Source organism: Apteryx mantelli, chromosome 2 (assembly GCF_036417845.1).
Source record: "Apteryx mantelli isolate bAptMan1 chromosome 2, bAptMan1.hap1, whole genome shotgun sequence".
Lineage (NCBI taxonomy): Eukaryota > Metazoa > Chordata > Aves > Apterygiformes > Apterygidae > Apteryx > Apteryx mantelli.
The window spans coordinates 151,947,424-151,975,305 of NC_089979.1; the positions used below are offsets into that span (position 1 = coordinate 151,947,424).

Genomic DNA, 27,882 nt, shown 5'->3' on the forward strand with positions numbered 1-27,882 from the left:
AGACCAGATCTTGGCACTTTAGATTTTTGCTTTGCCCAGCATAAAGCACTTCCAAGGGCTTTGCTTTAAACCGTCTGAGTGCCTGTCCATTGACAATCTGGTCAAGCTAAAGGCATTTTGAATTGGACATCTGAAGCCATTATTAGCTCCTTTTGAAGTTACAGAGCAAATAATCAGGGATAGCAATTAATGTGAGTTGAATAAGGTATAGAGGATTGAGAAATATTACTATCTTCTCTCTGTAGAGATCCACAATAAATGTAAAAAGCACAAATGAATGATTATGTGCAGTTATAACCAGGAGAACACTATCACTCATAGTCTCAGGTGAGGACTAAAAACAGCAGCAGAAATGCTGGGAGACAGTAGTAAAAGCAAAACGGGTTGATTAAGACACCTGTCATATTTATTCATGTAAAATATTGAAACAAGCTTTTCTTTACTTTGGTTTAGCCAAAGCTTGGATGAACAAAACAGGTCTTTGCATAAAACAGCTCCACCGGGATCACTACCTGCAGGTCAGTCTCCTGCTCTTTGCTGACCTCCACGAATAGGATTTTGGGCTTTGCCAGGCAAGCAGGAGTAAGCAGTCCAGAGAGGGACTGAGTTTGAACAGGAGATATCTCACAATTTGTGGGGAATGCAAGGGGAGCCTCATTTTGTCTGTCTTTAGAAAGTTCATAGCCACACTGAGCAGTTAAAGAGCTCAGAGCTGAAGCAGTTTAGCAGCACGGCCAGGCAACAAAGCAGCAGACTTTAATTCCACAGATGATATCATCATAACAGAGAGCTAAGGATATCTATATATCTATATCTATATATATACACACACACACGTATACATATGCATATATATGTATATGTAAAATAGATGGCTATACACACATCACTACAGTCTCTGGAGTTGCCAGCGTGTGATAGCTTTTCTGTATTCTCCCCACTGCAAAAAGCCTCTCTGGACAGCAAGTACTCCTGGGAATCGCTAATGAGGAGCGCCGGGCCGCTGCGCGCTCTGGCGTTGCTGGAGGACAAGGGCTGCAAGCCTCACACAGCACCCACGCTCCCCCAGCTCGCATTAGGCCCCAAAGCTCAACTGCACTCTTATTTACACTACTTTCACCGCAGTCACAAATATTACTACAGCCGCTGAGAGCTTTCCCTGCTAAAGGAACAAAGGCCTTTGCTGGCCGGAGGAAGGGACTATTTGAAGACAATCCCGGGGAAATTAATTAGCTATGCAGTAACCAATAGTTACACCAGCTAAACAACATAAAAGGGAGGAAAACAGGACAATGAATTTTGTGTATCCGTGTCATGTGCAATCTCCCACCCCTGCCTCTGGGCTGATGAGCCTGTGCGAAGCTGTCATAAATGCTCTGGAGCAGACCATATAATTTTCATATCAGAAGAGTAGGAAATTTGGTTTGGCGGAGGGGGAATGGCAGCGTCAGCGTGGGGCTGCTGGTGAAGGGGTATTCCTGGGGGTGATGGAAAACGGCTGGGGGGTCCCCCTGCCCTGCTGCTCCAGCTAGCCCAGGACCCACTCCCAGAGGAGAGCCTTCCTTCCCCGCCTGCGGCATGCCGTGCGTCGGCCCCAGGAGCTTCCCCGGGCAGTTGGCCCAGTGCCCTGGGACGTGAATATCAGTGAGAAGGGAAGGGATTTGGGATGAAAGCTCCCCTCAAGGCAATGGCAGAGACAAACTCTCCAACAGACCAAGATCTCTTTCTATTTGCCCGCAGTGTCTAGCCCACAAAGTACATCCAGTGCAAGGAGAGCAATGCTGCTGCTGTTTTGTAATGCACTACAAAATACCTTGGCCAGCAAGAAGAACTTGAGGCAATTCTCTCCTGAAGAACCAGGTCGTGAAGAGCCTTCACTTTTCCAGTGAACGGGATTTAAGTTGACAAATAGTAACTGAGAGAAAAAAAGCCTGACAAAGTAAAGGGGAGATGGAGAAACCGACAACATTTAACTTGATCTAATGGTGTAAATCTGTCAATACCCACAAATGACCACAAGGGCCGGATGCCAGTTTTTGCTCTGAGATACCATAGCTGAGACACTTGGCTAGTACCTCGCATTGGAAAGAAAGTTTTTACATTTAGAAATGTAAAACATTGTAACATTTAAGGAATTTTGGCTACAGCCCACTAGCCAGCCTTCTCCCAGCCTCAGCTAAGGGATTATTTTGAATGCTGCTTTGCTTTTCATGCATCTGTTGTCTAAATCAGTGTGGAGGCATGAGGGAGGGGCTCAAAATTGGCCTTAGAAATAACAGTATATTTTAGTGTCATAACTGAGAATCTTGGCAGTCCCTTCTAACTTGAAATGTCAGTGCCATAGCAAACGCTCTGGTCATCATAACCTCAGCTTCTGGCCATCAGTGAAAGAACAGAGATAGAAGGCTCCAACATTAACTTTCAAGGCCACTGTGAAAAATTAAGGAAAACACATTTCATGGCTCATTGGAATTTTGCTTTACCTACTTGTGTGTTTCTTTTCAGCTGTTCCAACTCTAGCTGTTTATCTGATCTCTTTGTTTGAATTGTTTTTACTTTTTCCAGATTTTCTACAATGCAGCTTACTTCTCCAAACTTACTTTCCTGATTTAAACTCCTGCTCTTTTTCTTTTTTTTTGTAACTCACATAAAACTCACTTATATTATATAAGCCTTTTGTGTCCTTTGAGTGTTATTACGTATTTCTCCTTTAACAGATCTAAAATGGCTATCTGATGCCATTTTAATGTCATAAAGCATTAAAAACCTCAAATAGTCCTTAGTACTCACTGATAATTTCCAAGTCTACTCCTTGTATCTCATACCAAAATTTTAAATTTGGAGTGAGGTGGCTTAGATGAAACAGACTACTACACTGCTTTGCTAGTTTTGGGCAATTGTAAACTAGACACTGAACTTTACAGACGAAGATGGAGGGCATTTTTCTGGAACAGGGGGTTTATGAGAGCTCCTCGTTCTCCACGGAGATGGCAAAAATCTCATACAATAACAATCCCCATAGATTTCTCACTTTTTTCAAAATATAACCCAGGAGTTTTCTGAGTGGCAGGGTATAAACTCATCTGCAGCCTAATATTAGTCCACGTATAGATTCCAGGCTCTGCCTTCAATCCACTTGTCAAAGTGTGCCAAAACCCTCCTGAAAGCTTCTATGTGAATATGCGTGCAAGATCAGAAGTTTGGTCTCGCTAAACTGCTTTCATCATTATGTTTCTGGTATTCACATTATGGACAAACGACCTAAAAAATTTCAGTTAAACACATAAAGGAGTTCTTTAAGTTACAGAATGACTTTCAAAAACCAGAAACCTACAAAGGGAAATAGGATTTGCTGGATCAGATAAGATTACTACTCTATCTGGTCAGGCAACATTCAATATGTAGCATTTTAGAAAAAAATGAAAAGAGGTAGAAGTGATGGTGAATAAAACTGATTTTACAGTTCAATACTGAATTAATTTTGAAGATATTTTTAAAAATTCCAATAAAATATCCCAATCGAAACAATCTAATTTTTTTTATTTCTCACAATTTTTTTTCAGTTACAAGGACGAGGTAAATTCTACCGTTTGCACCTGTGCAAAGACAACCTGGCAATGGTAAAGCAGTGCTTTGGAGCCACAGGCTGCAGAAGTTCACACATTTGCCACCCATGTCAAAATATCGTCACAGTAAGGAAAATGCACGTGCTTGTACATGTAAGCAAATGCAGAAAAACTCAGAACGCTTTCTTTATTTACTGCTCTGTGACTGAGAGCAAACAAGCTGTTTTTCACCAGTCTCACCATGGGCGTATAGCACTTCCAGCTCCTGGACTACTAAGCAGCTTGCCATCTTATTCAGCAGCCAGCACGCTCCAGATTTACAAGCCTAACTCAGATGGCTGTTGCTGGGATGTACCTGCTTCAATTCCTTCCACAGATGGGAGAACGAACACTGCCCATGCCAAGTTTCAGTCTGGATTGAATTTTTACAGCTGGGTCATAAATTTGCGGATTAAAAGGGTTCTAATGGAAACACAGGTACAACCCAAAGTGCAGCAACATGAACAGCAGCGCTATAACACGCACGCGGGACCGTCCACGCTGCAAGCAGACCCCATCAGAGCGCTGCCCAACGTTGTTTTATTTCTATCCAGCGGTGGACAGACGCTGGAACACACAGGAACCCCGCTCCAGGTATGAAGTTTCAATTCAGACATTTTTCCAGAAAGAAACGAAATTTTTATGGGCTCACCACTCCTTTAAATATACTGCCACAGAATGTGAAAACTACAGCCTCGTCCCCGCCTGGCTCCTGCTGCATCCCCAGCTGGGCTTGGCTTTCTGCATCCCCTTCCCCTCCTGTCCCCGCTCGGTGCCCTTGCATATATATAGGAGCGTGTTAAGACGTGTCACCAGTAAAGGAAGATCGATTTCCTATGCAAAGGGGCAAAAAGGAAGGTTTTTGTCAATGACAAGTGTCTTCCTTCTTGGCGCCGGGGCGGTACGCGCGTGCCTCTGTGCCTGGGCAGAGCCGGCCGGGAGGACCCTGACACCTGGCAGCGTGGGGCAAACGTCTCGCGGCCGGCCCCACAGCGAGCCTCGCCAGTGTGGGCATGGCCATGTTTCTCTTCTCCTCCCTCTCTGTCTTGTTTTAGATCATGTCATATTCCTCATGCTCACTGGTGGGTTGCGGGCTCGGCGCTGCTCGCGGGCTGCACAGGGGCTGCAGACCCGCGCTCCTGCCGGCCGCTGCGCTGGCCCTTCCCCACCTCCCGCGACAAGGCCACTTTCTGCCTGCCAGCCTGAGCCCATGGGTTTTTCCCTTCACCTTGTCTGTCTCAGCCTGGAAACTCCCTCTGCCTGCAAGGACGAGGATGCCCTGAACCAGTCCAAAAGCCACCCCAGCAGAGGTGCTGCAAAGGGGCTTGATGGTTCTGGTATAACAGATGTGCACAGAATCTACCTACCGGGGAAAATCCCTCCCAGGCAGTGGAAGGGAAGAAGGAATCACAGACATTTCACTAAATCAGTCTTCCCAAGCTGCAGTTTCACACAATCTTTAAATTTTCCTTAAGTTAACTGCTAATTTTCTTACTGATTTCCCTACTATATTCCTTATTAGTCATGTAGTCTACAGCTAAAACTTCAAAACAGTCTGACTGATAATCATGTGTTTTTCCACACACATAATTTCCTGAAACATTCACACTTGGACTGGCCCCAGGTTTTAAGTCCAAGCATGATTATGAAGATTTTTTGAAACAATGGGAAAACAGGGATAAATATTTCTTTCTTGTTGAACATGTGCCTTAGGTAAATGAATGGGGCCTGATGCTTGCCAGGGAACAGCCCTCGCTAAGGCTGGAGCATTTGCTAACTCTAAGAGGAGTATTAAAATATGTGGCTGTTAGCAACTGGTGACAGCACCATACATTTTTCCTGCTGCGCCTGAGAGAGGTCTTTGGGCAAGCACAGGGATCTGCTGATTTTTTGGCTGCTGCTGTGAATATCTGCATTGGGGAAATTTTAATGGTCTCAGGGAAGTACCCACAAACCGCTGTAATAGCAAGGGCAGGAGAAACCTGTGGCCATGGAAACACGGCTGATCCACTGATTTTTAGGTCTCTCTGATTTTTTTGTCCTGTGTTGTCATCTTTTCCATTTCAGATCATTCATGCAAAAACATCTAATTCTCCACAATGATAAAGCTGTCAGAAGTCCTGAAACGTGTGTAGGGCTGCCCTGAGGCAAGCTGCCTCGAAGAAAATTCTCTGCAGCCAAATAACTGGCTTGAGCTAGTTTTTATTGAAGTGCACAGCAAATTTGCCATCACATAACAGAAGCAGAACCAGCAGCAGAGGTCCACATGCCCCTGCCCTCTTCTACTCCTTGGCATCTCCAAAGCCCTTACACCTTAACACCTGCTGATACTAGAAGCACAGCTGACCCACACGTGGCCCAATCTCCAAAATCTTTAATATATATATATATATTAAAAAACAAAAACAAAGCCCCAAACAGTAATGACTGTTTGCATCTGAAAAAAGAACATAAAGGACTTTGGGAGAGTGCCCTGGCCCGCGTGGCTGCAGGCTCACCTGCGCCTGGTGCACCTTCATTTCCCCCATCAGAGACATTTCTGTTGAGACTGCTATGTTTCCACAAAAAGATTCGGTTTTGATGAAGCACCATTTTCCAAAGTCATGTGGAAATAATCCCGACCCGTTGCGCTTGCAACACAACTGCTGACAAACCAAGGAACCAAAGGAAACTAGCAAGAAAAACAGCTTATTTGTTCTTCATAGTCCAAATTGAAAGAAAGGCAAAAAGAGAACAACCAGCTTAACTAGAGGAAAACAAGCAGGATTTTTAAGATTCCCTAGTTTTGGCTATGACATATGGGATATTAAATGTGACACTCCACCTGCAGTAAAGCGGTTTCCTTTTAGTCTTTCTTAAAAAAACAACAACAAAAAACAGCAAAACAGCAAATTAAACATAGCCCTCTTCTCAAGTCTCAATTCTTTATTATTTCAGTGGTGAAGAATCAGGTCATGTAATAATAAAATTCCTGTAGAAATATGATCTTAACCACGTAACCTTCAAACTGCAGTCACGCTGCTTTGTGCATTTCCTACTGCCCTTGCCATTCCACATTTCAATTGCACTTCTGCATGACATTCGCATCGGCAACAAGTTGCCTCCTTTGGCTGCCCCAGGTTACCATTTATTTTAAAATATCCCCAAGGTTTCCAGCACCATGTAGATCAAACTTGCAAAAGTCACTAATACTAGTAGGTTTTGGTGGTCCCTTGAGTTATTTCTGAAAACAGGTTCCATTGTGTTTCTGTTCGGCTTTTAAATTTTATAGCTCACTTTTGAATTACATGTTAATTTCTGAAAATGTTGAATTGAGAGGAAAAGTTGGCAAGGATCACACAAAATCCCAGCACTGACCTTGGTTTGTGTGCATGGCACATATGCGCATGAATGTAGCCTTACATTTAAGTGCTCTGTACGAATGTGGGCCTGATCCTGTAGCATAATGAGAGCCTCCCCTGAGGTCCTCAGTTTGTTGCAGTAAACTGCCCAGGATCATGTTTTATAAATCACAAACTTTGCAGCATCCAAATGAAAGAAAAAATGGAAGGAGGAAAGAAAAAGGCAGCAATAATGAAAACATCAGAAACTAAACACACTCATAGTATAACTGTCTAAAAATAGAGATCAAACATCTTGAAAAATCAACCAGTCATTCAAGATTTTTTTAAAGCCACCCTCCTTTCCAGGTCTGAGAGTCCTCGCTTTCCTCACTATTTTTATTTGTTCTGGCTTTTCTACTGCGCTAAGTAACACAGAGAGTGAAATCAACCAAAATCTGTGTATATAGCAAAGCTAGAAAGCTCCCCGTCCTGCCATTTCATCCCTCCTCCTCTCTCTCTCGGTTTAATTCTTGCTTTCGTGTACCAAGTGCCACTCATCAGCCAGCCACACCCCAGCAAGTTGGGGGTTTTCATTCCCTTGCGCTATAACAACGCAGAACTTTCTGCTTCCCCAGGTGACTAACAACAGAGCGCTTGTGGGGCATTGCAGCCTAATCACAAAAAAGGGCAACGTTTTAGTAATCCATAAACCAGAGACTGACCTTGGCATTTTAGATTTACACCCAGCCTCACTATAAACATTGCTACATCTTTTCATTATATATTTCTGCAGTGCTGGGTGCAATCGGACTGTTGTTTCTACACACACTTACGCAATAAATGGAGATAGGTAAGCCTGGCTGTCGTTACTCGTGTCATGCAGAGAACCTGCCCTGAATGACAGTATGCCCAGGAGCTGATGAAAACTTGTTCTCTGACATGTGTTTTTACCTAAATAAAAATACTGAACAAACCTTCCAGTGGCCAGTTTAAAACACACATTTGGCCAATTACACCTATTTATATAATATACCCGCACTTGGATTAATCTGAACTGAAAATCTGCTGCCTTAAGTGACCACATTTATGTATGTCACATTATACATAAAAGCATATCAGCTTACAACAGAAATGCTTACATACGCGATATATGTGAATATGCTCTCGCTCTTTCCCTCCCCGCCCCCGTTCTGTCCTTTCTGAAGTGGTAGCGTTACGTACCGCTTGAGCCCGCTCTCCCGGCTCGCCCGGCCCCGGCGCTCTGCGGGAGAGGGCTGCGGGGCTGCGGGAGCGCCGGCGCAGACCCAGAACGCCGCAGCGATTGTATCAAACACAGTCACTCGCAGTAACCATCCAAAGGCATAAAACAAGGCCACTCTCCTGACAGTGGGTTATACAGCCTGTCCTTGGTCTTTACCTAGGATTGCCTAGAGTAGCATATGGTCCAGTGTTTATAATCATGTTAATGACTGAAATGGGAAACAGTACAACCCCTTTTCCTTATAAACTTTAAACTGCAATTTCTTGTTTTTGTCACTGGACACTGTACTCATATTCTGCTAATTCGGCCAAGACGCATATGGCCACACTCTGCTCTGGGGCAGTGTGGGCTGGAGGAGCAGAGTCGCTGCAGACACGCTGCTGCAGCTGAAACCAGAGGCTGGCCCATAACATGAACCAGACCTGGTGAGAAAACTCGCTGCTCGTCATCTGCTACACCAAGCTGCTTTTCCAAAGAAGCACAATAAAGAATTTGCTTCAAAACAAATGACTTCCTGCCCTTAGGAGCAGAACAATTTTGCCAAATGTTTCTCAAAAATAAAATGTCAATCAGTTTTCATCCTGTGTTTTTTTAAAACACTATGCAAAATGTCTTCATATACTAACATATCTATTAAGGACTCCAAAATTCTGCTTCAGCCCCCTGGTGTAAAATTTATCTGTTTCGTTTGTTAGCAAAAACTGCAGAGGGGACCTTCTTACAAGTGGTGATGTCTCACTTAAAAAAATACACTTGCTGCTTTCAGGAAGGGGTAAGTGGCATAGTCAAACATACTTTGTTATTTTGCTTAACCAAAATGCATTGTAGCTATTTTTGAGAACACAGATACAAGTCTACATTATTGCACTGAGATATATCATCCCAGTTACTAAAATTACAGAGAAAAGACTTTAAAAATAAAACGTCCTTATTTTATCTCTTCCTATCTAACTGTTATCTGGATAAATACAATTATGTCGAAATAGGTTTCATGAAAGGATGATAACTTGAAAATACCTGTTTTTTTCATGAAGGTGTCAATTCTTGCATATTACAGCATCATCAGAAAATTGTTAATGGGACTGTAATTCTGTGGCTGAAAAAAGCCTATTTGTACCTATTATCTCCCGAATGTATATACACATATGGAAAGGATATATCAAATAATATAGTGCACGCATGACCTTTTTCTTTCTATTGGTAAGTTACTGCTTGTCTGCCTTGGGAGTGTAAGAAGAATAAAACTACATCCCAAGAGCTGGTGTGTTCTCATCAAAGGCTGTAGCACTTCAAAAAGTTAACAAGGTATTTAAAAAGTGATTTAAATACAATCTCAAGAGGAGTTCCAGGAATCTCAGTTAGGAACTTTAAGGACAAATATACTGTTATTTAGTCATTCCAGCCCAGCTTGTGAACTCACTGCAGTTACAGTGTGCCTGTCTCAGCCTTCTCATTAAAGACCATATTTTTCAGTGTAGCTTGAAACTTGGCAAGAAAAACTTAATCCAGTAGCAAATTTATTACAATTTTTTAAAAGTCATTGGGTCCATTTTTAAGTTATGGTATAAAAGTATAGAAAAACAGAAGTTTACATATCTGAGCTGCTGCATCTGTTCTGAGTAACTTTTCATTTAAAAGTAAAACTTGGCAGACAGTACGCCCATAATGCAGACCAAATGCATTTGGTATGTCGAAAAATAATGTTAAATGAACAGAGAGAGTTAATTTCGAAACATTTTCATCCTGCATCTGCTATTTGTGCTCCCCATGAGATGCCGTTCATCCGCGGAGCCTCCACTCCAGCCGTGGTTGTCCCCCGACGACCTGCACGGCCCAGCCTCCTCCTACCACCACCCCGTGCCCAGCATCCTCCAGCCCTGGTGGCCTTTCCAAAAGGACAAAAGATCGCACAAAATGCGGCAGGGAAGAGACGGCAAAGGCTGCAAACGTGAGAGGCTGCAGGGGCGGGGGGCACCTGACCAGCCTGCTGGGGAGCCGTGGGGCCAAATGCAGCGCCCCAACCTGTGCTGACTTGAGCGCAAAGCCCTGCTGTGCTTTGGAGAAATGCCCGTCCGCCCCAACGGTGACACTGCCCGCGGGGTCCCCGGCAGAGTTACCCCAGGGAAAGGCCCAGGGACAAGGCGAATGGCTGGTGGTGGTTGTGGTGGTGGTGGTGGTGGTGGTGGTGGTGGGAAGCCTGAGACAGCCCATGGAGACCTACAGCATTTGCAATGCAAAACTTCGGCTTTTCCAAAGCGGAGGCTTTGCGTCTTGTGCCCAAAGAAATTTGGAGCAAGCTTCATCAGAGGAGCCTGCCAGCGCTCCCTGGCCCCCAGGGACCTTTCTTTGCTTGCAAGAGACATGTCAGAGCCCAAGCACTCCTGTATCTCGCCCTGACGTACAGCGGTTTGCTGGCATCGACCAGGCAGCCCCGTGTGCCTTCCTCCGACTGACAATGCAGCGGGGAATATAAATCATGCTTTTTGGCTTTTATTGATAAGATTAAAATAATAAATTATATGTAACCCCCCCAAAAAATATTAAGCCAAGATATTTAAGGGCCAAGTCTGCCGCGCCCTTAGCTCAGTGCCTTGTGCCTGGACCGTGATGCAGAGACTGGCCTAAACCCACTCATGTGCTGGCAAGAGATTCGCAGGCTCCACGCACCAGCGACAGCCGCCCTGAGCGGCGCAAACGTGACGCACGGCAGGGGCCGTGCGTTCATGGGGGCTCCACAGGCTAATGAGGGGCACATGGCTTGTCTAAGCGTCACGAACAGCCACTTGGAAAAGCCAGATCCTCCCCTTCTTTCCTGCTGGGGCCACGGAGTACTTCAGTACTCCGACAGCGCTCCAGGTGGAGGAACAGAAACGCTAAGCACTTCCAGCCCTGCAGGTGCTTCATGCAGAGCTTCCAGCCAGCCGCCTGCATAAATAGCCTTTATCCACCTTCTCCCTTATCATACCAGATCGCCCAAGGGTTTTCTCCCCCCTTCCGTTTGCCTTAGTGCTGGCAAACAAGCCTATAAATGTCATGTTAAAAAACTGCCCCCAGCTCTGCGACAAAAAGCAAAGCGGCTTAACGCAGTGGTCAGTAATAGCCTGCAGCTTCAACACTGCAAACAATTTATTCAGAGGCTGAGGCGAGGGATAGGAGTTATCCGCTCTCATAAAAGATAGGGGCAGGCGATCCTCATTTCAGGTGACAGCAACCAACCAAGCTGGCGGCATTAACCACAGCGCAGGAGAAACTCCTTACCTGTCCGGTAGACAAAATTGCCCTCTGTCTCTGATGATGACGGAGATACCAACTCCTCTTCAAATTCATTGGAACTAAACGAACCAGAGTGATTCCTTTGCCTTGTTTTTTCCATCATAGCTGCATTAGTAGCCATGACATGTCTCAACGAGTCATTCAGGTAACGATTCAACAAACTGCTTTTGTATTTGGGGGGCGACACGTAATCCTCATTGGCACTTGTTTCTGGTCTCACTCCTGTTTTTATTACTGAACTTTCAGTTTTAATCACAGTGTGATGAACCGGTTTGTTATATCCTCCTTCATTCATATGGTTTCTTGGAGGATTTTCTCCATCTGAAAATAAGAAAGATACAGTAATACATCAAATACCTAATACTTAATGAGAGTCTTTCTCTATATGTTTTAAATTGCTATAAACATAACTGAAACTAGACAAATAATTTTAGAAATCAGCCTTAAACAACGATTTTCACATTTTTCTGTTTACACATTGCTCACAGCACTTCCCAGGGTTCTCAGCTATTCCAAATTAGATCACCGTATAAAACAGTCTTTGGGTCTAATTTGTTCATGAGCAACACAAGTTTACGGAAGAAAACTGAGCAGTGCCATAAACCAACGATAAACATTTCAAAATCTGCGAGAATAAGCTTAATTCTTACCATCATATTTTCTCAGAAAATATGAACTCAAAATTTGCTTCTTCTGAACACTATATTTAAGCATATTTTCTTAAACTGTACTCTTTTAACTGTCCTGCAACCAAAATTTTAAAGGAAAGTGAATACAAAAGAAATGTACAAACTGAAACTGGGACAAGTAAAATTGAAATTGAGTACAAATTGAAACAAATTCTTTAAAAAAATCGCATACAAATTTCTGGCAATGTTTTGTAGCATTTGTTCACCTCTTAACACACCTCTGTCACAGCTGACTGAAAAAAGCACTCATAGACATATTAATACCATATTAATACAAATTAAAAGTAATTAATACTACTTACAAATTTCCTACATTTGTTAATTTTGATAAGACAGAAAATTTCATTGCATCTTTTATGGAAAACTTTTGCTGGTAAAACATAAAATCACCATAAACTCAATCATATTCAGTTTACCATATAAAAAGCCCCACTGAAGTGAATCTGATTCTCTTGTTCATGAAATGATATTGATTTAGTCCTTCTGTCAAGTAACACCCATAAACCTGGGGAGTTAACAGTCAAGAGACTTCTCATTTCCCTAAACTGACAAATATGATTAATTTTTTCCTTTACTGCAGATTAAAGGAATAAGCTTGTAGTATCTAATGAACTAAGAAATATCTTTCTAATAACAACACTATACAGAACAAGCAAATAACATACAACCAGCCTGTCAGCCTTGATTAATTTGCACAATACTATTTTGCAAGGCTGCAAAGTAGCTGGGAAACGAAAGCGGCATTTAATTCACAGAAAGGAAAGGCAGCTCCACTAAGAGTGTTTGCTGAGAAATCAGAGCTCTCTTTGGGAATCTGGCTCTTTCTAAACTTATTTTAATCAATTGAAAATTGATAAAAAAGAATGGTAACAAACCTTCAGAGCATGAATCATCACTGCTTACGCTAAGTCTTTCCGCATTTCCTTGAACATATTTGTTGTACAGTTTTATTCGTAAAGCCCAGCTAAGATCTGGCTGCCTGACCGTATTCTTAAGGCGACGTCTTGCATTGGCAAACCAGTTTGACACCTGCATAAAAATGAATGTATTAGGTTCCCTCAAAACCAAGCAAACAAACAAATCCAACCCATATAATTTTCATGAGTTTGTGTACACCCTAAAAAAACAGCAAATGAGGGAAATGCATCCGTCCTGTGTGGGGCACCAGGAGTCTGGGAGACTATCGTTAATCAGAGCAGGACCCAGCCAGGACTGGGGATTCAGGCCTTCCGTCCTTCGCAAACGTTAGCAAACCCTCATTATTAATAACAGTGAGTTTTAATTCAGATCTCCCAAAATACCCATTTCATAGTCACCCTTCTTTTTTTTTTCTTAAAGATAAATATCCTGAACTTTCAATAAAATTTTTCAATATATTAGTAGCAAATTAAAATTAATAAGTAATGTTAGATAATTTGCCTTTGACATTTATGTAGGCTACTATAAAATGTTGAACAGAAAAAAAACTTTTGAATTTGGTTATATAAAAGTCTAAATTCTTCCTCGTGCTTTATCAGTACACCAAGATTGACAGCTAGTGGGTATCAGAAAAGTCTTGCACAGAACATAACATGCTTTGAGTCACTGCAGAAACCAGCCATTTGCTCTACAGAGCAGCAGCTTTTATGAACTTTTTGTGTTATGGAAATCCCTAAAAATAGTGAAGATGCAGATTCCTCACACAGTGACTGCTAAACAAGGGCCTGGCTTTCATTAGCTGTGCTTTTCAGCTGCAGCGTATTGCCTAGAGTTTGACATTGCAAAAGGGATTCATGTTAGTATCCTTCTGACATAAACGGTCACTGCAAAGTCAGGTTCCAGCACAAAGATTTTACAGATCTTTACGCATCAAAGAAGCAAAAAGGCACAGTATAGTCTCGTGTGTCAGCAATGCTATTCAAACTGTCAAATAGGATGCCATGTACTTGCAGTGACTTTGTATGAAAGTGTACCTGAGAAAGTGCTGGCCTTGATTTCACTGTCACTTAAAAATACATAAAATAGGAATTACTGATACTGACAGAATGACCTAACTGTAACTCTCCTACGAGTAAAAGCAGAAGCAAGCTACCTACACCCTAACAATATTTATTTTATGATAAATCAGGGCTTCAAAATGCTATTTACTCCTTCGAGGAATAACTGTATTGTGACATGACCCCTGCAAAGAGGATGTCGGGTAGCATTCCTTGAAAAGCAGAATGCAAAGAGCACAGGGTACTGCACAGCCCCGCTCGCATTTCTGGGCTGAGGAAGGGCTCACTTCAGAGGCTGGAGACCACTGCAGTCACATCCTGACCTGCAAATGATCGTGTGGTTTAATTTATGTTAACCTGCAAAGCCAGTTAACATATGTTTTATCAATACAGTACTACCTTACCTACTAGAAAGCCAAACTGTAGAACTCAAAGTTGGATTTTGGCCCTAGTTTTGTCATCCGTCTATTGCAGCAAAGGCTGCATAAATAGCGCAGGCGCATTTGGCTAATTATTTTGGACTGATAATCTCTTTTAGGGTGGTTATGAGAAAAATAAACACTATCTGCTTTAGGAAAACCAAAACTTCAGTTCGGAGTCCTACCCAGAACTTAGCAGTGGTGCTTTAAGCCTGTCACTTTGGTTTTACTTAAAATCCAGTTTACATGAAACAGGGCTCCACTAAAAGTACAGTGAGCCCTGGATCAGCACTCAAACGCCAAACACATGACTTTACAAACCATGTAGTTTACTGTGACAGGTTAGGAGACCAGAACTGTAGCTGGCAGAGAAGACTAAGTAATTTTCATTCTCTTCCAAGGCTACTTGTTTATATTCATCGTATTGACACAGCAATCATTATAGTAAACCAGAAAGGACGGACTGGAACCCATCCACTTTCTAATGCAGTTGAACAAACTCACTCCAGACTGTTCAGCCGAAACAGTGGTCTCCTGACTCCTGCATGATTTAGTATAACTCTCAAGTCATATGCGTAACGATAGAGATGGATCAATCCAGGGTCCCATTGAATATTACAACAGTTACTGCAGCATCTAACAAAACTGACAGCTTTCCAACATCTCATGAGAAATATTTCATTATGCTGCATTTCATTACATATTGAAATATTTCATCATTAAAGTGCCATGTGCAGAAAAGAAAGATAGGGTAGTATTAATGTGACTCATACATACAAGCAATTAAATTTAGCAAGAGTGATTTTTGCATGGTACTCTCGGTTTATTTTGGACTCATTCTTCCCATGCCAGCTCTCAGCTTTCTGCATATCAATAGGAAACGATGAGCCATATTTTTGGTCTTATGAAGAGAGAGGAGGAAATAGTAGTATTTGATCATTATGAAATAACCTTAGTCAGCATTTACAAGAGAGACTTTCTTCTAAAGCACAAAGCAGCAGACTCTCACTCCAGAAACTCTTATCTTGAATGCAGTTAAAACAAGGCCCATTAAAGCTGAATGAAAGTTAGGCCAATCCACATAACAGATTTTTAGCATATACCTATGGTGCGGCATCTGGGTGTGCTTTGTTGCTCCTGGGCACTGGAGGATGCTCCTGCCAAATCGGTATCTCTGAGATCAAGAGGTTCATCACCTCTCCCAGGCTTGAATCCTGGGGCAAAATCTTGAGGTGTGGGTTACGAGAGGCTACCAGCCCCAAAATTGTACCAGACAGCACACGCCCTGAACTCTAGACATGGGCTACTACATTACAGGCAGTTCCTGGCTCCTTTAAAGCCAAGGGGAGTTTTTGTCACTAATTTCAACCAGCCCCAAATGTTACCCCCTGTATCCATATGGTCTTTGAAAAGCTCTGTGTCTACCACTGCAAGTCTGAATCTCTACAGGTACCCATTTTCACCACACTTACTCAGGCTATTACAGACAGAAACAACTTAAGCTGCCAAAAATCAGCCATTCACTGAAATGGTTCGAAGTTACACTACTGTGACCTCCAAAAATCTTGAAAAATGTAAAACCAATGATTTACATACAAGACAGTGGGAAAACCTTTGCCTCAGAGACCTACCAAGAACTAAGTATCTTGAACAAATGCAGGCTGAAACTTAACTGTTCTTGCAAAGCAACAACAATAAAGTTCTTCAGGAATTATAAAGAAAAACCAAGAGGAACAATAATAGGTAGGCTTCCCAGCATTCATGCTTTACAGCAGCTCAGTCATTCCCCTAAAGAGCAGCAAGGATTTACATCGGCATCAAGAAATACTGACCCTCTGGCTTTGCTTCTGAAGAGATTCTTCAAATTTGTTCTAACCGTTCTGCTTCACTACTTAAGAGCAGCCAAGGTTTCAGAAGGGGAACAGAAATCAAGCAGTTCTCCTCCTCCAATAAACCAGATATGCCTATATGAATCTGAATGCTATTAAATCCATAGCAGCACATGACCAGTATATTAATCCTAGTATGGCAAATAACTTCTATTCAACAATACAGCCATTCATATTTCTTTCTGGAAGGAATATGTGGCCATTTTTCTTTTTTATTTCAAAAGAATGACTAAACCAAAATTTAAAATAAAATAAATCTAATGCTGTGGTAACAATGCAAATGAAAATGTAGCATATTAATAGTATATTAATGGGACAAATTATTGGATTCTCAATTGGAATCTAATTGGAGTAAAACATAAAATGGCTTTTCAAACTTTATTGCTTTTTTGGTTTCCTGCTTTGGCAGTTTGGGGGGTAGAATACTTTGGACTGTTGGATTGAAAGCTGCAATAACATTTGCCTTGAGGACTCCCAAAGACATTGCTGGACTGCTCAGGAATAAGTCAGCCCAGAATTTGCCCAGTTTTTACTACTAGTTATTAAGAAACAAAATGATTTATGATTCCTGAGAAATCCTACCTCCTTGAAAGAGTTAGACTTCCCTTCCGAAGCCCTGACAGACAAGCAGACGAAACAACCCCCGGCTGTTCCACCGCACCCAGGAAAAGAATATTGAGCAAAAGTGTTAGTGAAGTGGGGTAAATTAAAAGTTTAAGAAGCAGAAAACTGGGTGATAGTAAAACTAATGAAAATGAAATAGTGGAAAATTTGATGTGCAGATACTGTCCTAATAATAACAATAGAAAACAGGGCTGGATGTTCAACCCCTCGTCTCAAAGAAGGATCAATTATATCTATGTCATGGTCCTGCAAAATCTCCTTTGGATGGGTAGTACATACTGGAATAAGGCTCACTAGGAGAAAGAAAAGCACATGGAGAAGGGTTATAGCCTTATTATCAATATTACTGTGACCAGCACCATATTTCAGGCAGCTGCTGAAGACGTGAAGGCAAACGAATGCCAAGCTGGGCATTTCCCTGGTGGGGAAGGAAGGTGGGTGCAGGTTGGAGAGTGTAGCTGCAGTCAGAGACATCAGACAGACGGTCCAGACCTTGCTACCAAAACCTTGAGAAACAGGGGAGCTACTTGTCCTTTGAGGCTATTCAGAGGATTGCACCAAGGTTGGCAGTCAGGAGGAAAAACAACCCCCCCCCCAACCTTTCCTTTCCTAAATGGAATTCTGGTGGCGGAAACCCAAAGGGGTTTTCAACAGCATCTTTCGGCTTCCCTAGGGTTGTCGGTGACAAGGCGTCAGCTCACCAGGGATGCAAGTGAAGAGGTAATAGCTTTCAGCAGACAACAGCCTCGGCAGGAGCAGAGAGCTGTGGGAGCAGGCTCATGTCCTTACTGAGGGCAAACACCACAGCGCAGCACCGAGCGATGGAAGAAGACTAGGAAATATGAGACAGGTCCGCAAATGTGAAGGCGTGTAACCCAGAGAAAACATCACATACTGGACCCTGGTTTTTCAACAAAGTCTGCTGGCATTTGGTGTTAGTAGATTAGAAAACCAAACGTAAGAGACCCTGTTTGATGCTTTTGCAATGTGCCCCTCCTGAAACGAGAAACAAAGCATTCAAACAGATACGAAAGCCCAGGACTGAACCTGCTCTGGGTTATACCAGTCTCAGCTGAAAGTAACACCCGAGACCTCAGAAAAGTTTTTTCAGATGTACCTGGCGCAGCTGAGATCACAGCCTGGCTCCACCGTTCTCATTCTCAGAGAACAAGAATTTTGATCTGGATTACAGTCTCGTTCATTCTCGACATTTGAAAAATAGATGTGGGGTGTGTGTTGTTTTGTCCTTCCAGGCTCAGGGATTACTGTTGTTGCCAGACATATGTATTTACCTCTTGTACAGATGCTATAGTATTCCTGGATTAAAAGAGCATTGCGCCCAAATGATGGAAGAAACATCTGGGGTTTCTTTCTGATGGTGTGCTTCTGTAAATGAAGATAGATGTGCTGGTTTGCACAACTCTTTCAAATATTACATTTCACAGAAATATGGCCAGCCAGATTCATCTCCAGCATAAATCCACTAGAGTTAAGGGAGCCTAATGAGGGATAAATGCAGCCATTTATGATTCTTCTTAATTTTATTCTGCACCTTACTTAAATCATAAAACTCTGTGGAGTAGTGGCCATGACTCCCTTGATGTTTTTATAGAAGTTAGCACAGCGTATCCTAATCAGCATTTATCAAAGCTGCCATGAGAGACACACTGGAAAAAAATCACCAGACAGTTTCCCTCACATGTTCATTTTGTGGCATTTGTAAAAGAATAAGGGAGGAACTCCTCAATATGCCATTAATGTTAAAGTCTCCAAACATATATTCTGGATATATATTTTAAAACTCATGTAAAAATACAGGAATATTCTAAAAGCCGTAGTCCAAAAAGCTACTCATATTGAATTGTGGCATTGAATGGATAGTGTTTACATAATCATATTTTTAAAAGTCTGAGCAAACCTTTCATGTATATTTTTAAAAAGCAAGCAAAGTTGTTTTAACTATATCTTCCAGTTATAACTGGCATTTTCTGAGACATTAGTATTATTTTTGTCAAAGCTATAGTGTTTTCGCTAGTGCAATAGTTTCACCATGAGGTACTAAAGTGTAAAAGTTTCACATTTTGCCAACGCTACTAGAATCAAAGTTCATAGCACAGCCTTTTTTGAAGGAATACTCAAAATAATAATGGTGGATTGACACCTTATTTTCTAACACTTCATGTTATTTTGATACCTTAATGTCCTTTGTAAAGTGACACATAATGTATTATGCAGAGGACTGAAGTCCCAGTTCTGCAAACACACGTAAATTTATGCACCTAGGAGTAACTCCCAGTAAGGAAAATGAGAACATTCACAATGTGTAAATCTTTGCAGCACCCAGACCTGAGATAGCATTACTCAGCAACTGGTATCATTTAACCACATAATTCATCAGAGTGCCAGATGGCAAAGAAAACAAAGAAATAAGATTTATAAACATTGGCAGCCAACTTCATACCTCTTACTGCTACACAACTACCAGTCACTTCAGCAGAGTTTCACCTGAGAGAGCAAATCAGAGTAATCCCCATGTCTAACTGCCCCGTGCAATGACAACCGATGCAGGGCTCTGAAGTGCAGAATCGCTATATGCTGAGAGCCACTGCACATCATGTGAATGGTAACACTAACACCCGCATGACTAGTATTAGTAATAGCGATGATTATTATCAAAACAATGTTAACTTTTCTATTCTATCCCACTTTCATACGGGAAATTTGCAGCTCCCTATAACTTCCTGAACAATTCCTATTTTGTGCTGAAATCTCCAACAATTGATTTTCTTTTGGTTTGGCCTGAAGATTTTTAAAGACTAAGCAGAAATATTTCTGTTGTATTTATGAATGAGACGAAATGAAAACATGCCACCCTCTCCTAGGAGGGAAGGCAGGCAGGAGGGGAAGCATACACCTTTCACCGATTGCTGTTAGCAGATTCCCAGCCAGGAGGGCCAGATGTGGGAATTCCTGTCTGGTGGGACAAGTCCTGCTGGAGGGGAAACCCTGGGAATGGCAGCGGGGAAAGCAGCGCTTGGGGGCTCGGCACCTTCGCTGTGCTGGTGCCCCTACGCCTCTGCTGTCCCAGACACGCCGTGGGGACAAGGCCACGCTGCTCGGAGCGAGTGTGGGCCCCGGGGCGGGTGCAGCGAGGCATCTCCCCCGGGGCCAAACCCCCGCCCGTGGGGCAGCCCCGCGGTCCCCCGCTGCTGCCCCTTGCTCAGCTCACAGGGGGCTTTGGCACTGCTGTCCCCGTCCCTCCCGTCCACGAAGGGCCCCAGGGCAGCCGCCCAGCGCCGCGGGGGGCGGGCGCAGGTGGCCCTACCTGCACCAGGGTCATCTGGGAGCCGAGGGCCAGCAGGATCTTCTCGGTCTTGGTGGGATAGGGGTTGTCGCGGTGCTTGTAGAGCCACTGCTTGAGCGGCCGCGCCATGTCCTGCAGCGCCTGCCGCTTGTGCCGCACCTTGCCGCCGCTCTGCCGGGCCCTGCGCGGAGAAGGTGCGTGAGAGCCGCGCGGCACCGCGGGGCCTCCGCAGAGCCGGGCAGCGCCGCGCTCCCCTGCGCGCCGCCGCCTGCCGGCGCCCTGCCCGACGGGGGTGTCCTGCCCGGGCTGAGCCCTGCCCGACGGCTGTGCCCCTGCCCGACGGGGGTGCCCCTGCCCGGGGTGAGCCCTGCCCGACGGAGAGTGACCTGCCCGGGCTGAGCCCCAGCCTGGCTGGGGCGGGCTGCGCACGCCCCCGGCGCTCCCGAGCGGCTGCACCGCGGGGATTTGGGCTCGGCGCAGGGGTTACGCGGGTGCAGGGCTTGAGTGTCACGATGTTTACAGTACTCGGCATCTGCAGAGCATATTTTCGGCCTGTTTACCGAGGGGCTTTCCAGGAGGACTGCGGCACCCGCGCCCGCCCCGCCCCGCCCGGCCGGAGCCCCTGCTGCGGCAGGAGAGGAGGCTGCGGCGCGGCGGCGGGTTTAACCCCTCGGCCCCGGTGCCCTGCCTCAGCCCGGCGGCCGGCCGTGCCCGGCCCCGAGCGGCTCCGCGCCGGCCGCGCGCGACGCTGGCCCCGACGAGGCGGCGAGCGGACCCGCGCCGCGGATGCCCGCGGCTCCCGCAGCCCGGCCGGCGGGGGGGAGCGGGGGGCCGCAGAGCCCCACGCGTGCCCGAGAAAGGTGAGAACGGGGGAAAGAAAACTCCCGCAAAAAATAAGAAAAAGGTGCTTTTTAAAACGCTCGGAAACAAAAAGCCAGTAAACGCACCCAGAGGAGCCAGGCGGAAAGCAGGGAGCCGCGGAGAGGCGGCCGGGGCTGCGCGCAGCGGCGCGGAGCGGCGCGCAGGGCGCGGCGCCGGCAGGGGGCGCCGCGGGGCCGCGCCGGGCGCTGCCTCGCCAGAGCTCCCTCTGAAACCCAATTCTGCCTGAATCGGCTGGTAATAACATCTTGATGAAACATAATCTGTGTCCTACCAACCAGCAATGCCGTTAAAAGTATGAGCTGATGCAATCGTTAAGGTGGAAATTCAGCAGTAAAAATAGCCCCACGGAATTTTTCGCTTTCGGTGCCTCCTCGCTGTGTTCCTTAGTGCTTTAATTTGTAAATCTGACCCGAAATGTCTAGCTCACGCTAGCCAGTTTAACCCTGCAAGCTACGGCTGACAACACACTGGAGATAACAAGTCCTCCGTCACCTCCAATTTCACCTGTTCCAGCACAAAAAAATTACCCGCAGATGGTTCATCCTCAGGTGGATTTTTAGCAAAACCGTTCCTAGTATTACCGTTCCCAGCCTCTGACTGACAGCGACGCTATTCATCGTGAGATTAGTTTTAAATGCCCTCACAAGGAAAGCAGCAACAACAAAGCTCCTTTCCCTCGACTCGCTCGGTAAATTACGAACAAGCCGGTATCGCGGAACAAGTGCTACCGAGCGCACGCTGCCGGGCTGGCTTAACCGCGTTAGCTCCGCGGCTACAAGGCTCCTGCAGGCACCGCTCGCGGCACATTCACATCTACATCCGCCCTGTCCCGCGAGTTTCACACCGAGGGGCATTCGCCAAAGCGAAAGGACCGCTAAACAAGGTGGATTTCCACCCTGCAGGTCTGCTTGGGGGCCTTTATTTAAATAAAGCGCCCAAACAAACGGGAGAAGCGCCTATTCCCCCGTTTTGTTTGCTTCGAGCAGGACAGAGCGAGGTCCAGCACCGTCAGACAGGAGCGCTCTGTTTCGCCCGCTCCAGGCACAGCGGAGGGCTCTGCATCGTCTGCTGCAGGAAATTGCACCCTCCGAGGCTGTGCGATGGGAGCCCGGGGATCACGTCGGGGGGACCGTGTATAAACCCCTCTCGCCACCCCGAACCTATGCTCCGGCTACGCGGCGTCCGAGCGCGCCGGCTGCGGGAGCGCTGCCCCGGCGGGCGGCGGCGAGGCGGCCCCGGCGCCCGCGCGTACCCCGTCCGCCGGTGGCGCAGGCTGAGGCTCTCCTTGATGGACGGGCTGTCGGGGAGCAGCACCTCGGCGTGGTGCGGGCTGTCCACCACCCCCACGTAGGGCCGGCTGCTCCGCTCCCGCTCCTTGGCGTCCTCCTCGAAAAGCACCTGGCCGCTGAGCTTGCTGAAGACGATGGTGTTCATGGTGGGGGGCTGGGGGTCGCCGTCGGGCTGGCCGCGCTCGCGGGGGCCGCCGGCTCCGAGGTGCGGGTGGCTCGCTCTGCGCTGCGGAGAAGCGGCAGCCGGTCACGGCGGAGCCGCGCCGAGGGGCGGGCAGCGGCCGGCGGGGGAGGCAGCGCGGGGGGCACCGGGAGCCGCCTGCCCACCGCGGGGCTGCCCGCTCCCACGGCCACGGCCTGGCCCGCGGCCCGGCCCGCTCGCCCGCCCCCCCGGCCCTCCCGCTGCCCCGGCCCGCTGCCCCGGCCCGGCCCGCTGCTGCTCGCACCTCGCCGCCAGCCTCCGCCACGCTCCTCGCTCCGTGTCGCAATAGTTCGGAGCGCGGGTTTTCTGTTGGGTTTGGTGTTTCTTTTCTTTTCTTTTTTTTTTTTCCTTTCCCTTCCCCTCCCCTCCCCCGGAATGATTTTCCCCTTCCCCCTCCCCAAACGGGGAGGGAAACAAATTGTTTTTAACGACCACCAAATGCGCAGCGCCGGCGCCCGGAGGCACAGCCGCCCCGCAGCCACTCACGCTGGGGGCACCGCCCCCCCGGGCCACCGCGGGCCAAGGGACCCCGGCACCCCCGGGAAGGGCGCGGGCCCCGCCCGGGCAGCGCGGCGTCGGGGGGCGGTGCGTGGAGGGGCGGTGGGAGCCCGGAGAGGAAGCCGCGGCACGGCACTGCTCGGCTGGGCAGCACCCGGTCTGCCCGGAGGAGGGTCTCCCGAGGGAGGCGGCTGAGGACACCCGCTGGGGTCACGCTGCCCGCGGGCCAGACCCCCGTCGAGGGACGCAGAGCGCAGCCGGCCCGGCGGCGGCAGTGCGAGCGGTCGCAGCCCTCCGCCGCTCATTAACGCCGGCGTTTAATGAAGCCGGTGCAGGGACGGGAAATTTCTTGACACTTCAACCCCCCCCCCCCGCCCTTTTCCTTCCCCCTCCTTTTGTCCCCCCTCTCTTACAAGGCTTATAAATCAAACCGCAGTCCAAGCCCGGAGGCAGCCTGCCCCGTTTAGCATCCTCGGCACGGCCCGCGGCGCTCCCGCGGCGAAGCGATGCTCGCTCCGGTGCGAGCCCGGCGCGCCCGCCCCGGCGGCGAGGTCCGCCCGTGTCCGCGGCCCGGCCCGCGGCCCGGCCGCTCCCCTGCCGCCCCGCGGCACGGCCCGCCCGGCCCCGGCCCCCGCGGGCTTCACACTTCGGCTGCTGTGCGCAGAAAGACGGCCACGGTCAATATTTACAGGGACGTAATTCAGACGCTGTGTGACCGCCGCGTGTGAAAGGGACCAGCCGTCTGCACCCGCCGCCCGGCGCGACGTGCGCGGCGCGGGCCGCCCGTGCGCGCCCCGGCACCTCGCGTCCCCCGGGGCGCCCCTGCCCCCGGCCCTGCAGACGGGCCCCCGGGCCCCCGCGCCCGCACAGCCGCTGCCGGCTTTCTCCCTCTCCCTCTCCCTCTCCCTCTCCTCTCTGTCACCCTGGCCTCGGCCGTCCCGTCCATCCGGGTCGCAGAGGCCGAGCCCGGAGGGGTCCCCGCGGGGGGGCGCGCGGGCCGCGGCGGGACGGGCAGGCGGGGGCTCGCCGCCTTCCCCGGCCCCGGGAGGCAGGTACCTGCTGCGGGCGCGTCCGCTCCGCCGCCGACGGGAGGGGGCCGGGCCGGGCCGGGCCGCTCGGGCTCCCGCTCCCATGCCCGCCCCCCCCCCCAGCGCAAATCGGCGGCCCCCCCGCACGCCACCTGCCCCGCCGCGGGGTGGTTTCTGCGCCCTGCCCCTCCCCACCCCGGCTTGCCGGCGGGCTCGTGACGTCACGGCCGCGCTCTGTGACGTCACACAGGCACGCGCGTTAGGGAAGGCGCTCCCTGCCCTTGCAAGAAGGGCGCCCCGGGGACAGGCATCGCCAGCCCCCTCTTCATGTCTCCGGTCGCCGAGGGAAACCAGCAGGGAAGACGGGAAAGGGAAATGCGCAAAGACATCTTGTCCATCAGGGAAAAATCACTATTCCAAGGACCGGTGGGGGAAAACCCCCAAACCCACCCAAAAGGCTCACCTCCAATCCCCGCCAAGAAAGCAAAGGACAGACAGGGGTGTGAATGACGGTGGGAGTGCCCTGTGCACTCCCCTGGACTTTGGGGTGCCCCCATTTGGGGCTCCCCCGGTGCCTGCCCTGGCCCAGGTGCTCAGGAACAGACTGGGATGGGGGTGGCAGCGGGACAGATGGGGACACTGCGGGACAAGCGCTTCCCAGTCCGTGCTAATGTGCTTATTAGAGGCTTGCTGCAAAACACGCAGCTCCAATTATTGCTGTGCCCAGCTGAACTGTTTATGACCTGGGAAATATTGTTATAATTAGATTACAGCAAAATGACACTGAGAAAGCTAGAGGCTTGATTGCTAAAAGCCAAGCTCCAGAGGGCTCTCGCTCAGGCCAGTGAAATGGGAAGGCAATCGCAACCTCTTCCACACAAATATTCACTCTGGTGGCCTTCCCGGCCCCTCGCATGTGGCAGGGATGAGCCCTGCTGGAGGGGCAGGAGCAGGCGGCGGCCAGCCCAGCTGTGAGGCACGGGTGAGCCCGGGGCACGGCAGCTCTCTGCGGGCTCTGCCGGCTGGGAAAGCCGCCAGGCAGGGCCAGGCTGCACCCCAGCAGGACACCGCGGGGGCCCTCGGCAGGGCCTCCCTGCCTCTCCGCACCCCATGGTGGGATTGATGCTTGTTCACCGCTCGCGCGTGGCCGGGAAGGGGGGACCCTCCGCAGGGAGACAGACAGCTGCCCTGTGAAAAGCGCACAGCCCCCTTGCCACGCACTCGGGTTGAGCCAGGCTCCGTCCTGGCAGGCGCCACTCCATGCCCACGCTGCCCGTGAGGGTAAACGCAGGCTGCTGGGGCCCACGGCGGCCCCTTTCTCCCAATGGTGCCTGGTCCCAAGGTGGCGCAGGGGTCTCCAGCCGGGGGTTGTTCACGCAGAGAAAATCCTCCCTGCACCTCCTGGCGATGCCTCTTGAGCACAGGCTCAGGGCAGCACTGGCTGCACTTGCGAGGCGCAGCCCTGTCCTTGGGGCCTCCTCCATGGTCCCCAGGAAGCACCGGGCATGCAGGCTGCCCACCTGCCCATGGCCAGGCAGGGCGCGGGGAGCCAGGGTAGCAGGTTGCTGAGGGCCTGGCAGATCCGACACCCGCACCCAGAATAAATCACAGCAACAACAGCCCAGGGCAGAAATCAGCATTTGGAAAGCGGCTCTGGAAAAAAACAAAAGGCTGTGCAGGGCAGGCGCTGCCAAGTGCAGCGAGGCGGTGGCAGGAGCAGTTGGCATCACGGTGCCTTACGAGCCTCTAAAGCAGTGAGATCTCCCAAATCATCACATGTAAATCTCACACACGCCCGCCCCCTCCATATTTTATTACTTAGATCACAGTTGAAAAGCTTAAATGAAAACAGGGCTTCTATTTCCAGAGCTTGTTTAACATCGCGAATGTGATACAAACTGCGGGCTTTATGTTTTTAATTAAGGTTACTTGCCCAGCCATGCACGGAAAAGTCAGTCAATAACTGCTGGCTGCGTACCGCAGGCCATGGCTGGCTCCCTTGAGGACGGTGCAGCACGGGCCAGCTGGGAGCACCGGGGCTCCCCATGCACCCTGCACGCAGCTGGGTACAGAGTGAGCGGGGGCGCTGGCCGGGCTGGGGCCCAGGGAGCTCCTTGCCAGTCCTTACAGACCCATTGCCCATTGGCATTGGCACTCCAAAAGCAGTTTCGATAGAGCCCCATCTACACTCCTAAATACAGTCTTCAATTCTGGTTTGCATTCCCACTTCCAGCAAAATGTTGTTCTTGTCCCTCATGTTGTGCTCTGGCTATTTTTTAAATGCTTTTAGAAAACACTTCCTTGGAGCTGCATTCTCACAACCACCCCCTCCAGCTGTGGATTCCTTAACAGTTAACATATATGTTTGAAATTCAAAGAATTTCCCCATCTCCTTGGTACACACTGTGCTATAGTGTTCGTTGAAGTCAGGTAGGTGAGGAATTGTTTAGCATTATGCAAAATAAGGTCTTATCTACACTGCAAAATATCCACACTCCCAGAGAGAACAGTTGCTGAGAACTGTTGCCATCTATGGTAGCAGCTGGATCAGCCCTGCATGCAGTTTGGAGGCACATGCAGACAAGGACACACCTGCTAGTGATGTGTGCTCCAATGGTGCCCGCTGGGTCTGCTCAGCTCATGTGTGCAGCCAGAGCATGACATAGCCATGACGTTAACAGGGGCTGTCCCTGCTCCTGTCTGACAGCCTCCAAAGCACGGGGGAAATAAAGTAGGGGTGAAGCTGGGTCTCATAACAATGGAGTCTTGTGAGACATGTTCCTAAGGATGGAAGAAATACCCTCCCCTTTGGATATTTCACAGGACCATTGAGAGGAGGACATACTGTTGCAAGCAGCAGGAGTGCACAGGCAGGGGCAGCCCCTGCCTTGGGGCGATGGGTAAGCTCCGTCCCAGGCTGAGAGCGTGTACCCATGTTTGGGAGCAGTGGGGTTGTCATGCTGGACATACGACACCTATGAGGGGAAAAAACTGTGTCAGTCTACTCGAAAGAGAGGCTCTGAAGTTACCACCTAATTACAGGCCTTTTTGCATGCAAAAGGCTGTGGAGAAATGGGGATTTGGAGGGTTCCACGAAGGAATTAAAGGAACAGCCTGAAAGATAAAATGCAGGCTTGCTTTTCTTTCTAATAGGTATTTGGTTTGGATGAAGTGGCAAGAGGGTATGTCAACATGGAAACCTGTAGTCAGGAAATGAATACGCCAGCGTCATGTGTGACCATTCCTAGACCAACTTTGCCGTCGATGCTGCAGCCTGTAATACTATCAAACTGCAGGGCCATGAATGTGGGGAACCAGGAAGACAACAGCAACAGCAAAAAGACAAAATGGGAAGGATATCCTAAAGCCTGGGAGATGTAACCATTAACCAAACCCTGCGTTTCACTTCCAGGCCCAGCAAGACCAGACTGAGAGAAAAGATTACAAAGCGCAGCTGCACCTGGGCCAGTGTACTACTCAGCATACCTCAGAGGGTTCCTTATCATTTACATCTGGGAAAGATATTTATTAAGAGAGATGTCTGTTGTGTGAAAGCAGCCAAATGCTGCAGAAAGGTGAAATAGACTGGGATGTGAACACCAAAAAACGAGAACTGCACC

The 27,882-nt window shown here is 48.3% G+C and overlaps 1 protein-coding gene across 1 annotated transcript in view; it reads right to left on the bottom strand.

The window, feature by feature from the left end:
- The window catches only part of MKX (mohawk homeobox), a 48,749-nt gene extending 25,696 nt beyond the window's left edge, over positions 1-23,053 (bottom strand). Inside the window, exons 1-5 of the mRNA XM_067292518.1 lie at positions 22,981-23,053; positions 22,498-22,760; positions 20,385-20,544; positions 13,027-13,180; positions 11,448-11,783 (exon numbers count right to left, since the gene is read on the bottom strand). Coding sequence (XP_067148619.1) covers positions 11,448-11,783; positions 13,027-13,180; positions 20,385-20,544; positions 22,498-22,679 — 832 coding nt within the window. The 5' untranslated portion in view covers positions 22,680-22,760; positions 22,981-23,053. The remainder of the gene's footprint in view (positions 1-11,447; positions 11,784-13,026; positions 13,181-20,384; positions 20,545-22,497; positions 22,761-22,980) is intronic.
- Positions 23,054-27,882: the final 4,829 nt, after the last annotated feature.